This window comes from Danio rerio, chromosome 8 (assembly GCF_049306965.1).
Source record: "Danio rerio strain Tuebingen ecotype United States chromosome 8, GRCz12tu, whole genome shotgun sequence".
Taxonomy (NCBI): Eukaryota; Metazoa; Chordata; class Actinopteri; order Cypriniformes; family Danionidae; genus Danio; species Danio rerio.
Genome location: NC_133183.1, coordinates 30,244,126 through 30,258,531, shown reverse-complemented (window position 1 = coordinate 30,258,531; position 14,406 = coordinate 30,244,126). Strand labels below are relative to the sequence as shown.

The following is a 14,406-nucleotide window of genomic DNA, read 5'->3' as shown; positions in this document are numbered from 1 at the left end:
AGTTATACACTTTTGTTTTTAAAAATGCAATTATAGTGTAAGAGCATCTATATAAATGTTTTAAATAATATTTTGAAAGATATTCTTTCGTAATTTATTAAACATTTGGTCTATTAAGTGGTCTAATTTATTATTAAAAGTGAATGAAAATGAAATGAATAAAATGTAAATAAAGAAATCTAAATTAAATATTAAAATAAAAATGTATTATTTAAAATCCTTGCTATTGTGAAAAAAAGGTCACGGATATTTAAATAGCACAGAGTACAATATAGTTGCCTATTCTTCAAGTTACAAATGATATCAAGTTATAATAACACTGAATACACTGTCTTATTTGAATATTTAAAACGCTTTACAACATGGTGTGAATTAACTTTAAATGTTGTGTTTATTGCTCATTTATGTACTTTTCATTATTTTTACCTTAGATAATGGTGACAATTTGTATAAAGCATATAATTATTCTTATATTGTAGATTTTGCCCATTTCAATAATTGCTGCATCCTTTTTGTATAAAAATTTTTAGTTACTTTGTCATTTTTGTAATCCAATTTAAGCTTATTTTCCTTTATTTCCCAAACCGCATTTCTATTGTATTTGTTTATTTATTCTAGTATGTAGGTTTTGTCACATTTCACCCCTATTTCACTTATTGAAACATATCTGTAATAGCTTTACTTGATGGCAACACTAAGAGGCCAATCACACGTGTTGAGAGGCGACTTTCTTGAATGATTTAGTAACTGCCGCAAGCCTTTTGCGGGCTGCTTATGCACCATACGTGCCTTGCGTTTTAACCGCCTGCTGCACTTAGGTATGGGACGATAATCGTTTTCAAGGTATATCATGGTTTGGAAAAGTAAAGGTTTTAAAATCGCCAAGATTTTCTGCAGTACTATTCCTAAGGTATGTGTAAGATTTATTTTTATTCTATTTTATTTTTTGTTTTGTTTTTTAGTACAAGAGCAGAAAAGATATCCAAAGATGCCATTTTAAATGGTAAAGAAATCTGTGTTTTTGAAACTAATGAAGACAGCAGAAGTCAATGATTTATTTTCATTATTCAGCCTGACATGTTTACTGTTTTAACATATTTTAAATCTTTCAAAAAATAGAATATATTGTTTTCAAAGGAGAAAAAATGTAGTTTTTATACCCAGAAGTATATATAAAAATAATATATTTTAAAGCAGTAATCACAATACCGTGAAACTGTGAAACCATGATATTTGTATCCAAGGTTATCATACCATCACAATCTTATACCGGCCTATGCCCAGCTGTGACTCACATTTTTGCCGTTGCGCACTCACAGAAAAATTTTGTTACGTCAGTTGCATCTTTTTCATTTTCCAATCAAAAGAGAGGAGGCGGTGTTTCCGTTGAGGTGACAGCAGTGTTTGTGTTGTCAGGACAGCTATGGACACTTTTGAAGATAGAGGAGAATCTTGAATATCACAATATTATTAAATATTACAATTATACACAAATCAACAGCAACACTTGCGCACAATAGGCAGTTAATTCAGTTGTTGCCTAGCGGCATAAAGAGCGCACCGCTCTTGTTTTTTTGGTGCGCCTCGCATTGTTGGAACATAAAAACACGTCCGTTGTGATTGGCCCCTAATGTTACACACCTTAATGATTTTATCAAGCTAGTTGGCATTAAAATCTCATCCCAGTTGATATCAACATGTATAGGGATTTTTATATCAAACAAAAGCCCTTAGATTTAAATAACCCCTTCCTGATTGGATTAAAGGACCACTTCCTATTGCACAACAGACCATCATTTACATCAGTTCATCACAAAAATAGAGGCTTGGAAATGCAAAGCAGTCTTTAAACGAGCCTGAAAGAATTCCTGTGGTGCATGCTGGGAGCCTGCAGGAGGCATCACAAAGTCTTTGTGTAATGTGCTGAATTAAATTAAATGTGTTTTCTTTTTTCATTTAGACCTCCAGAGAGTTTAGAGACACTCTGCTCCATGTTGACTCAGGTGGAAGGTGTACCTGCATACCTACCAAACTGCCTCCTACTACAGGACACAGTGAACAGGGCTAAAGAATGGCTTCAAGAAGCAGAGAGTTTACAGGTTGAGTGCTACACACTAAATGTCGAAGATTAGATTTCTAGTGTCTGTTGATATAAATGTTGATGGTGGTTTCTTTGTGCTGTCAGGTGGGAGGTCAGGTGCCGGTTTTCAGCTCGCTCTCTGATATGGTTCTGAGAGCTCATTCTATTCCTGTGCGACTGGAGCCCCTGGACCAGCTGGAGGTTCAGGTATCAGAGGTGCAGTCCTGGAAGGAGACGGCAGCTAAAACCTTCCTAATCAAGAGCTCCCCCTTCACGCTGCTGGAGGTTAGAATCCACATATATGAAGCTTATGGGAAATACTGAGTTTATAAAATTACACTTTACGCAACAACTGCGTGCAATAAATGACAACAACAAACATTGCATAACAGGTTTTTAGTTGAATGTTGTGTTGTGTAAATGTCATCTGATTTGCATTTCTTTTTTTAAATGTAAAGTTTCAGCTCTTTAAAGGGAAAATAATGAAATTTCATCTCTTTATTCTCTTTAAAAATGTGTCTGGTCTTCACAGTGATTTAAAAGTTGGTAAATTTTTGCCAAATTAAAATTGTCATGAGTAGTTAATTCTGGCTTTTTTTCTTACATTCATGACTATACATATCTCACAATTTAGTCTTAATATCTAGCAAATGTGAGTTGATATCACACATAGATTCATGTGTCTGATCTCCCTGTGTAGGTCTTATGTCCTCGATGGGAAATGGGCAGCTCTTTGAAAAAGAAGAAGATGAGAAAGATGAAGGGCGACTGTGTGTCATCAGGGAAGAAGAAGTTTGTGAAGCTGGACAGTATGAGTGACGTCGAGAGAGCACTTTCAGACAGTAAAGACTCTGCATCTGCTGTGAGTTTACTCTACACATTTGTTTATTACTGACTGTTAACGTGTCTCCAATAATGTTTTAACTTTAGGCTTAGCTAATAGTTTCTTTGAAAATTAGAATTGGAAAACAGCAAAAACAACAGGTTTTTTGTATTACTCCTGTAAGCTCAAATATTTTGGCTGCACATGTGAAAATCTGAACAACAGGCCTGTTAGGAAAAGTAGTAAATCTTTAAATGGACAGTTTAAACAAAATTGAAAATTCTCAACATTTACTCTTTCTTGACTTGTTCCAAAACTAGTTGAGTTTTTTCTTCTGTTAAACACAAAAGATGATATTTTGGACATCAAGACATGTTGAACATAAATAAGACATGTTAAAGAAAGCTGAAAACCTGTAACTATTGACTTCTATAGTGTTTGCTTTTCCTTGTTTGGATGACAGTGGTTAAAGGTTTTCAGCTTTCTTCAAGATGTCTTATTTGTGTTCAACATGCTTGTCATGCTTCAGCTTTTTATTTAGCCAAATATGCTAATTAAGCCATGCATAAATACTGTTGCAATATTTTCCTATGGTACTGAAAATTGTAATAACTATTTTACTTAAAATATCAAAGTTAAAAAATCCAGAATCATGACAACACTAGTTCTAGAATCATCTTAGTTACAGAAACAGTTCTCCTAGGGGCCGATCACACCAAACGCACTTTTCCGTTCTAAGAACGCGAGGTGCACTGCACTGCATTTTTTGTTGACAAGCAAAAAAAGGAGTGCCCTGCGCTTTTTATGTTGCTAGGCAACCATTTAATCATTCTTTCTCCTTTGTTTCTTTATTTTGCTTGCTTTTAAAGAATTTACACTTTTTTTTTTTTTTTTTTACAAATTTACAAGAATGTTTAAATAAAAGTGTTGACAACTGTGCAATTCTACTTATTTTATTATGTTAAAAGCTATATAAATTTGTTTCTCATCTATGTTTTCTGGAGGGCCACCAGCACTGCATTGGAGATCTCCTTTTCCACACCCATTACAGGCCTTTCAATCTCTACTTATGAGCTGATGATCTGAATCAGGTGTGTTTGGTTGAGGAGATATGGAAAATATGCAGAGCTGGTGGTCCAGGAACATGGTTGAGAAACATTGCTTGACTTGACAAGTATAATATGCTTGATTTGTTTTGTATCTGTTTCTCTCAGATGTTTACTTTGGCTGAGGTGCGTTTAAAAGAGCTGGAGTCACTCTGCTCTCTGCGTGCATCGAATGAATCCAAGCTCCTGCCCACAGCCGACTGCGCCTCGCTCAAAGTGTGTGTGTGTCAGAAACCAGCCATGGGCGCCATGCTGCAGTGTGAGCTGTGCCGGGACGCTTTCCACAGCGTGTGTGTGCGGGGTCCCTCAGACCCCCTGGACCCTGAAGCGTGGCTTTGTCCATTATGCCTGAGGTCGACCAAACCGCCTCTGGATAAGATCAGGAGCCTGCTGTCTTCACTGCAGCGGATCCGCGTGCGCTTACCTGAAGGCGATGCTTTACGTTATATGATCGAGCGCAGTGTGAGCTGGCAGCGGAGGGTGCGAGAGGTTATAGACTCTTATGGGCTCTCGTCAACCTCTCAGGATGGCAGAGGAGCTTCACCTTCACAGAACCTTTACAGGAGCACTGGCCACAGCAGGAAGGTTAGAGATGATTTCCCAGTGTTTGTAGAGATGAAGTGGAGACTCTATTGTAACTGTATTATAATTGTATTTATTTTATATCAAATTTAATTTAGACTTTTAATCTAAAAGGAAAGTCATTTAAAGTTCATGTGAACCAGAAATTGATCAGACTTTTATTTTAGTATGTTGATGTACTTTTAACCAGTGCTTAATTTAAGCCGGATCCTGTTCCGGAAAATGTCAGATATTTGTGTTTTGCGTTCTGGTTTTTATTTACATGGAACAGGCATTAACTTGTGCATGGTGAATACCTACACACACATGATGGTAGTCACTGTGAGCAAGTTAAAGCAAAAGTCACGTTTAACTATTGGCCCTCACCAATATTTTCAGGCATTCGACTTTGTTCACAATCACTCTCATTGGTTGGTAATTGTTTGTTTCGTGCGCAGTGAGCAGCAAAAATAATGGCGTAGTGGCCAGCCTAAATTTTTAAAAATGGCAAAGGGGCAGTCACACATATTTTCATATTTTAAAACCACGAGTAAATCTGACAATGAGCCTGATCAAAAGAGATCTTGAGAAGATGAAATTGTGCCCATGGATCAGGATAGCGGAAGACAGAGACAAAGCCATCTCAAGTCAGCAAGTGGTCAGACTTTCATTAAAGATGACCAAACCACGCATATTTAAATTTTTTAAAATCACAAGTAAATCTGATAATGGGCCTAATCAAAGGAGATCTTGAGAAGATGAAACTGCGCAAATGCATCAGGATAGCGAGAGTCGGAAGCAAAGCAATCTCAAGTCAGTCAGAAAACATGACAGAAGAGGTAACTGTGTGCTCTTCTTGAAAATTAGACAGAGTCATTTAATTTTTGCACATAATAGTGAATTGAACTGAATAGTGATTATTGATATGATTTATGTTTGTAGCTACTTGATTTTATTATCCATGATTGACCTATAACTTTATATGGCACTATAACTTTAGACGGCAGGCCAGAATCACAGTGGCAGGCCAGACGCCCCTGTCTTCAGTTGATTAAATTGCACTTTTGCTTTCACATGGACTTTGATATTTTCTATTTAATAATATTGTAATATGATTTAAAAATTTTCACTTTTTTATTTGTGTATTTGTTACGTTCCAAAATTACATTTAGTTCAATTTAAATTTATTTTTTGTGTTTTATTATTAGTTTTTGTATTTTAAATATTTTTTATTTTGTGATTTTTGTTTTAGATTTTAATACACATTTTTAATATATTCAAGGTATTTTGTTATAATGTTTGATGATATTTAATATATTTTTTGCATTTATTTACTTTTTATTTAATTGTTTATTTTTTATTATTGTGTTTTATTAGCATTAAATTATTTCATTTAATTAAACGGTAGCATTTTTAGAAATTATATTTAATTTTTATTAAAGTTTATTTATTTATTTAGTTCAGTTTTGGATTTAATATTTTTTTATATATTCAAACTCAAACAAAAAGTGCTTAGGTACCTTAAATAATGTTTCTGTGCTCTTTGGTCAAGGGAAAATCTTTTTTTCCACATTTTTTTGAGTGCCTTGAACTGATTTTTGCTGTTTATTCTTTTATAGGTATATTGTAACTTATATTTGTAATCTGGTTTATATAAAATATATTTAATATTTAATGGTTAAGTTGTTTAATTATCTACTAATATTAAACTAGTTTTTATTTTTTTATATTAACTATAAATAATTAACTTGTTGACTTTTGTTGTAGCTGCAGCTGTGTGGCTCTCCATCTCGGTGTCAGGACTGGGCAGTTTCAGGGCAGGAGCAGACGGTGTTTTACACAGAACAGCGCTGTATTCCTCTCCAGGGTCTGTATCTTGTTCACATCTGCTGAAATCTTGTTGTGCGTAATATTAAAACCGCAGCTGTTTTATGCTGAATCTCTGTGTGTGTTCAGGTCTCAGTCCAGAGCTGGAGGAGCTGATGGTGGAGGGTTTGGTCCTGCAGGTTTCTTTGCCTGAGACCCAGCAGCTCTACAGGCTTCTGCTGTCTGGCCCGCCAACCACAAACACGTCCCACGCAGAACACAAGTCCTACCTCACACCACCACAGACAGAGGTAAACACTGAGAGCCTCGAAACAGATTAGATATTTACATTAAACTTAAAACACTGAGAAGAACAATCAAAAAATTCCCTCCAATAGTGATAATGTTTAAATAATTCAGCACAAACAGACCAAGAGTTCTGAGTTGAGCAAAAGTGTATAGGAATATTAGGCTTAGTGTTGGATATCTGGATTTCAGATGAAGGAGAGCCGCCTTGAATCCACCAATCAAGGGAGGCTGCTGTTACCATGGCAACCAGAACCATGGCAAAATAGCTCAGCAACAGCTTTCAGATCTCATAAAGCATGGGTTACATAATTTAACCAGTTTGCCTGCTATCTGGTTAGATTTGAATCATTTTCAACAAATATGGTCATACTGAGTAGTTCTATTATTTTATTTCATTAAATCATTTGCTATATTGGATGTGTAGTTCATAAAATGTAATGTAATTTCTTTAACATTTTTTTTGTAGCTGATTGGTTTAATACTTTTTATTTGAGGGTCTTTAATGCACATTAAACAGAATGCATCCAGAAATAATAACTAAACTGCTTAATTATTTTGTTAACCTGCTTTGTTTCTGTTTCATATGATTTTCTTTATGACCGTGATCAAAATATTGTGAAATTCTGATTTGTTTTCAGAATGTCACATTTAGATTTCCCCTTAAAAGTACAGAGAATTAAAGGAGCAAATACAAAATGATAACTATGACTACTAGAATTTTATCTGTTGGCTTTATTTGTCTCACGAAAACTCATTTTACAGATTTTACTATCAACACCATAAGATGAATGTCACAAAGCAAATAAATTAAAATGACAACTGTATCTGTGAAAGGATGTCAGGAGCAGTCGATATTGACAGACCATCCATTCCCATCCAAAGTGCACAAGAGTTTCTGACTGCTACCATTTTTCTTGTAAATTTAAACCTGCACTGCAAGAAATGTAATTAATAAAATAAGACTAAAAAGGTAGCCAGATGCCAGCAAAGAAGAACTATTTCTGTTTATTTAAAGCTTTATTTGTTCAAGTGTGCTTTAGGATACGCTCTGGCTATTATAGTTTGATCTCAAATAACCAAAAAAATGCATATATAAATTCAGAATTTGCAGAGCTTAAGGTAAAGTCACACAATCCTTCAGAATTCAATATTAAAAACAGATGTTGTGATAATATATTTCTGGAAACTGAAATGCATTTTTCAGATTTCCTTAATGAATAGAAAGTTAAAAAAACAGTGTGTTAAAATTGTAAATACTATTTTAAATGGTCACTTTTTACCAATTTGATCCATTTTTGCTTAATTAAAGATCTAAAAAAGTCTTTTTGGCCTCAGTAGTACACCAACAGTACTGACTAGGGATGTCCTGATCAGTTTTTTTTTTTAGCCTCAGAGTCATTTGATTTTGAGTTTCTACTGAAATTTAAAAAAAAAATTTATTTAATTTACCGTAACTGTTAACAAACACTTCTGTGAGGTAGCTTGAACAATCAAGTAATAATTAACATCAAGTCTTCACCTTTAGACTTTAGTGCATTAGTAAATATTAAAATATCTAATATAAAATCAGAAAGCAAGACAACTTAAAATACCTGGCAGGCAATCCCAAGTTTCATATCTCGCAGTTTGCTATGGCAATGTTGTCGTCATCAACTTTATAACACCTCCAGACTGCAGACATACTCTCCCTTTCCGCTTCAAGCTGCTTCTGTGTTTTACTTTGCTGGTGTTTACACAATAGCATCTCTAAAACAAAGTCATGTCATGACACATGCATTGATGTTTTTGTGTGAAGTCAAGAAAGAGGTCTAACTCTGTGCTATCGCGTAACTATAGATGTGTTAACAATAATGAGAGAATATATATATGTATATATATATATAGGACTCGATTGTATGTACACATATATATTCGAGCCCTAACCGGGAGGTAAAATCCGATTCCGATTTTGCCTGAAAGCGTGATCGGGCCCAATTTCCAATCACGTGATTGGATTTGGACATCCCTAGTACTGACCATGGTTAAAATAACCTTTTGTAAGAAATGTATTTGTATTAATTCTACTGCGTGCCCTCTACAGACAGATGCAATCACTTCAGCAGAAAAGAAAGCCAAGCGGCGAATGAACCGAGACGAGGTGGATATCAGGGAAAGAGGGACGAAGCTGAAAAGCAAGAAGCAGAGGATGATGGGTGTGGAGAAGCGGAGAGAGAGGAAAGCAGCGTCAGTCTCTGCGTCAGACATGTCTCAGTCAGAAGACTCAGAGGAGGACATGACTCTGTGTCCTGCAGAGAGCTGTCTCCAGCCTGAGGGAGAAGAGGTGAGCGACTGGACAAAAAGACTCTGTTCCCTTTGTTAGAAGGGCCAATATCAGATTTGCAGTGTGAACAGATCATGGTCCTAAACTGACCCGCATGCGCAAAAGTGCATTAAGGAGAGCACAAAATGTCTAGTTATGCACACACACGTGTGCTGCATGAGTAAGCACGTTGTCAGATCATGCTTATATGATTATTACGCTTTTCACAGACAACCGTGGTGTAATTCATGAACTGTAAATGATTGTTCTGCTACTACGAATGTGTATTTCGGCATTTGAGACCTTAAATTAGTCTCCTGTGATAATAAAAAAAACTGATCGTTTGTGATTTATGACAAGCGCTGTGCGTGGCGATCTGATAACCGGTGTAGTGAACTCATCAAAGGTTAATAAGCAGCCGCAGACTAAACTGTGAAGGCGGATTTGGTTTATCTCCGTTTGAGGAGTCATTTATTTTACTTCATTATAAACAGTAGACCTATGCAGAAGGGCGGTTTGGGTGCTCGAGCATCTGCCCTTTTTTTCTCTCGGAGAGAGTTCTTCCTCCTTTGCACCCGAATCCCCTATCCACAACACCCACGACGCTTTTCGGCTTCGCGATCAACCCGTGCCTCAATGGTTAACCAGATTAGTTGACAAGCACCTGTTATGCCTTCAAAATCTTTTTCAACATGAACAACCAACTTTCTGTGGTACTGTAATCTCCCTGTGTGCTATTCTATTGTGCTGCTGAGGGGTAGATGTCTGCAGCACAGAATAATGACGCATGTCGCTCAAAGATTATGTAAAAGTCACATGAAATCCGACATGACCGGTCACATTGCAAAACATCAGATCTGTGTCTGATTTAAGACCACATATGAAAGTGGCACAGATCTGACCTGAAAAAATCAGATTCCATGCGGTTTGGGCTGTTCACACTGTCATCACCTGTGTCACATGAGGGGAAAAAAAAATCCGATTTGGGCCAAATTTGCCTGCAGTGTGAACGTAGCCTTAGTGTTCCATTTGGGATGACAAACTTAACCACAAGTAAATAGGGCAGGCTTGACCAACTTTGTTCCTGGAGATCTACATTCCTGCAGATTTCAGTTGCAACCCATATCAAACACACCTGCCTGTAATTATCAAGTGCTATTTAGGTCCTAATTAACTGGTTCAGGTGTGTTTGATCAGGGTTGGAGCTGAACATTGCAGGAAGGTCGATCTCCAGGAACATGATTGAGTACCAATGGCATAGGTTATCATTTGGGACGCAAATACATTTTCGAATTTATTCGTTTCTTCATTTTCCTTCAGCTCAGTCCCTTATTTATTAGGGGTCGCCATAGTGGAATGAACCGCCAACTATTCCGGCATATGTTTTACACAGCAGACACTCTTTAAGCTGCAACACAGTACTGGGAAACAACCATACACACTCATTTACACACACACTTGTACACTGGCCAATTTTGTTTACCCTAATTCACCTATAGCGCATGTCTATGGACTGTGGGGCAAACAGGACACCCAGAGTCGAATACGGCGAGGACATGCAAACTCCATACAGAAATGCCGACTGGCTCAGCGACGTTCTTGCTGTGAGGTGATAGTGCTAACCACTCAGCCACCATGCCGCCCCTGTTTGGAATTTGCCTATATTTTTCTAATTTCATAAGTGCCACCTACTGGCAAAGAATTAATTTCAATGTCCATTCAGCCCATCAGATGTTTTTATTCAGTCCACCTTTAAAATAGACCCATATTGTTATAATGCTTGAAATGTAAAAGTGAATTTACAGTTTAAACTCAGAGTTTTACCTAATTAAGTTGTGTTTCTTTTAAGTAATTTTTATAGTTTAATGCTGAGATGCACTAGGCTCATGGATGGCTGTTGGGCAGTGCCATCTGAGCGTTTAATGTGTTTCGCCACTCATGGGGCTCATGTTTATGCCTGATACAGCATGTACAGTCGAAGTCAGAATTATAAGCCCCCTTTCTCATTTTTAAATATTTCACAAATTATGCAAGGAAATTTTCCCAGTATTTCTGATATTTTTTCTTATTTGTTTTATTTTGACTAGAATAAAAACAGTTTTTAATTATTTTAAAATGTTTTAAGGTCAACATTTTTAGCCTCTTTAACAAACCATCATTATACAATAACTTGCCTAATTACCCTATCCTGCCTAGTTAACCTAATTAACGTAGTTAAGCCTTTAAATGTCACTTTAAGCTGTATAGAAGTGTCTTGAAAAATATATATTCAAATAATTTTTACTGTCATAATGGCAAAGATAAAAGAAATCAGTTATTAGAAATGAGTTATTAAAACTATTATGTTTAAAAAAATAAACGGAGAAAAAATAAACAGGGGCTAATAACCCCTGGGTTTAATAATTCTGACATCAACTGTAGGTATGCAGCGATTAACCGATTTCACTATTAACTGTGCTTTAATTCATCACGTTTAATGCGCAGGTTGGTTATTTCTAATCTTGGCATACAGCTTGCGGATGCATATTTTATACTTTGTATGGAATAAACACTTTTCTACTCCAAAGACAAAAAATACAACATGAAGTCCAAAAAAGAATGGACTATTGTTTTATTATTTTTTCATATTATTTTGTGCCATATTATTTGGTTACTGAGCAGCAATAAATAACACTTTAAAATATAAGAAGTTAGTAGCGTTTTGAAATGAATGAATGCACATAAATCGTGTGAACGGTGACTATTCCTCTGACTATAGTCATACAACCAAAATCTATAATCATTGCATCCCTAATGGCCCATTCCCATGGGGTGTCGGCGTCACCGCTTCCCATTCACTTCGAATGGGTGATGTCAAGCATTGCCGAACTCAATTGTGGATCCATCAGCGTCACTTCAGTGGCGTTGATCACTGCAGAAGTTGGGAAATTCGAAACTTTTCAAAACCTTCAATGGAAGCGTCAACCAATCAGATCGATGTATGTAAATATACCATCTCAGACAGTAGCCGATTGCTGTCTACTTTCATTGCTGCTATTTCACTGATGCTACTATGACTATCGCGTCAGCCCCAACTTAAGACAAACCCTCTGTCAAGCGTTTTGTCGCTGAACCTTCCTGTGAATCAGGCGTAACAGCATGTAGAATAGGCATCAGCCATCAACATCTATCGTGAAGTAGAGTGCTCTGATAGATTGTCTGTTATGGCTATGTCCACTAACCACTTGGCTATTGTGGCTGACCTGGTTTAGTGTGTTACCGCAGGCGTAGCTCTATCTCGCTCATACAGTACTAATTTTATCGGTGTAGGTCTGCTAAAATATAACATTTGGTAGGAAACCCCAGCATACCCTCTGAAATGTGTTTGTGACTTTTGTTCCTCCTGTGTTTCAGGTGGACTGGGTGCAGTGTGATTGCTGTAACCGCTGGTTTCATATGATTTGTGTGGGAGTCTCAGCAGAACTGGCAGCCGAGGAGGATTACATGTGTGTGAGCTGCAGCACAAGTCACATGGACCGCCGGAAGTGAGACGTTCTCCCACCCCTCCGCTTTTCTCGGATGTGTAACTGACCCCTCCCGTTCCCTAACCTATGACCTCTGACCTTTGTAACAACGGTGCTATTTTACTCTTTTTGTTGGACTCTGTCCTGAATGATACTCTTTGGTCACCTTTTTTTGTATTTTTACAGATCTTCTCCTTCTGTGGAACTGTTTGTGATCGTCTAAATCAATGCTAAATATGCTCAATGCTGAATGAATATAGCGGTGCATGGGGTTTGTGTTGGGGTTGTTTTCTGGCGTGGAGGAGTGACGCTCTGGAAAGGTCGTCTCTTCTGCATGCACGACCGGAAACGCCCCGGCACAGGACAAACCGACAGTTTTCACCAAATACAATAAAGAATAAATACAGAGAGATTATTTTTTTGGAAACTATGGCCGTTTCAGTACACATCATGCATCTGGGATTTTCTCCGTTGTGTCGTTTTATTTCCTTTTTTGTAGATTAGTTTTATTTATCGGAGCAATAATGTCGTTTGTACGTTTCTGGAGGTTTCGGCGGTCTCAGTTGTGTTGGGGATTTTTAGAGATGGTGGTCAGATATTCAGGATATGTAATGGACACACACACATACACACGTCATACTTGTAGCAGACAGAAGAGTGTAATGAACTGCCACAAAACCTGCTCAAGCCGTTCTGAAGGGTGAGGGTGGGGGTGATGGGGTTTGGGGTTTGATTAGCTTGTTAAAAAAAAAAAAAGTCCCAATTTATAGTGTGGAATAAAACTCTTTGTTCTAATATCAGTAAGAGCCTCTTCTCTTCTTTATTTAATCACCTCTGTTGTTGTGGTGCATCGGATTGATCACAGACCAGCCTATTTCTAGTCTTTAGAATGTACTATTTATAGATTTTTCTTTAATTACTTACATATTTTTTTTACTTTTTCAATTTTAGTTTTAGTCATTTTAGTTATGAATTTTAGCTTGACCTTAAATTGAACTCGGTGTCATTTTAAACCTGTCATTTTGTTTATTTATTTAGCACAGGGGTCTCAAAGTCAAATTGGCAGGGGGCCATATTCTAGCACACCAAAAAGTGGAAACTTGATGTAACTGATGCAGTCAGACATTCTTCCCTAGAGTATCAAAGCTCCTTTTTGTTTTTTGTTGTACATGTAGAAAGAGTAGTTTAAATTGCTATGAAAATACTACAATTTAATAATATGCATAATAATAATAATTATTATTAGGAGGGAGGAAGAGGGGGGCTGCAAATTGAGACCCCTGATTTAGCAGATGTAGTACACTTAAGTTCAGTAACTGGCCATTTTTTTCTTTTTCACTATTTTGAATCATAGTTCAGCTCTATTCTGTTAATTTTCAGCCATTGTTAAAATCTTTTAAGGATTTTAAGAATAGACAAGGCATAAAAATGCAATCAAGTATATAAAAATAAGTATAAAATACCCAAACTAAGAGTTCAGTCAATTAAATAACCTCATTCAAACCAATCTGTCTTTATGTGACCACGCTAAACATTGAAACACAGGCAAGATTATTCCTGACATTAAAATATTTTATTTATACAGTGTCTACAGTTCTAGAGTTACATTTAGAATTCAAAAACCTGTACATTGTTTATATTGCTGTTATCTGTATTGATATTGAAATGAATGCACAGTAACTCAGCAAGTTCTTTGAGAACATTTAATATCACTATTTGTGTTTAAATGAAACCTGCAATCCAAGGCCCATTCCCATGGGTGGTTCGAAAGACCCACCCCACAATGCCAAAGGTCCAGAATTTGCCCCATGCATGAGCTGTTGTCCTATTTTGACTGCTACACCATCATAAATTGTAGAGGTAACTTATCAAAGGCTTTCAGATCATGCAGAATCTGACATAAGTGAAGTCAATTTTCA

General features: G+C 36.6%; 1 protein-coding gene across 9 annotated transcripts in view; it reads left to right on the top strand.

Annotated features, from left to right (window-relative positions):
- kdm5bb (lysine demethylase 5Bb) overlaps positions 1 to 13,287 on the top strand; it is a 36,584-nt gene extending 23,297 nt beyond the window's left edge. For 8 of the 9 annotated variants that reach the window (XM_073909312.1, XM_073909310.1, XM_073909309.1 and 5 more), the window contains 8 exons: positions 1,961 to 2,099; positions 2,186 to 2,365; positions 2,781 to 2,942; positions 4,118 to 4,594; positions 6,338 to 6,437; positions 6,527 to 6,687; positions 8,766 to 9,005; positions 12,378 to 13,287. In XM_073909312.1, the coding sequence (XP_073765413.1) occupies positions 1,961 to 2,099; positions 2,186 to 2,365; positions 2,781 to 2,942; positions 4,118 to 4,594; positions 6,338 to 6,437; positions 6,527 to 6,687; positions 8,766 to 9,005; positions 12,378 to 12,512 (1,594 nt within the window). In that variant the 3' untranslated portion in view covers positions 12,513 to 13,287. The remainder of the gene's footprint in view (positions 1 to 1,960; positions 2,100 to 2,185; positions 2,366 to 2,780; positions 2,943 to 4,117; positions 4,595 to 6,337; positions 6,438 to 6,526; positions 6,688 to 8,765; positions 9,006 to 12,377) is intronic. The other variant, XM_009303989.4, reaches the window with a different exon arrangement.
- The last annotated feature ends 1,119 nt before the right edge of the window (positions 13,288 to 14,406 follow it).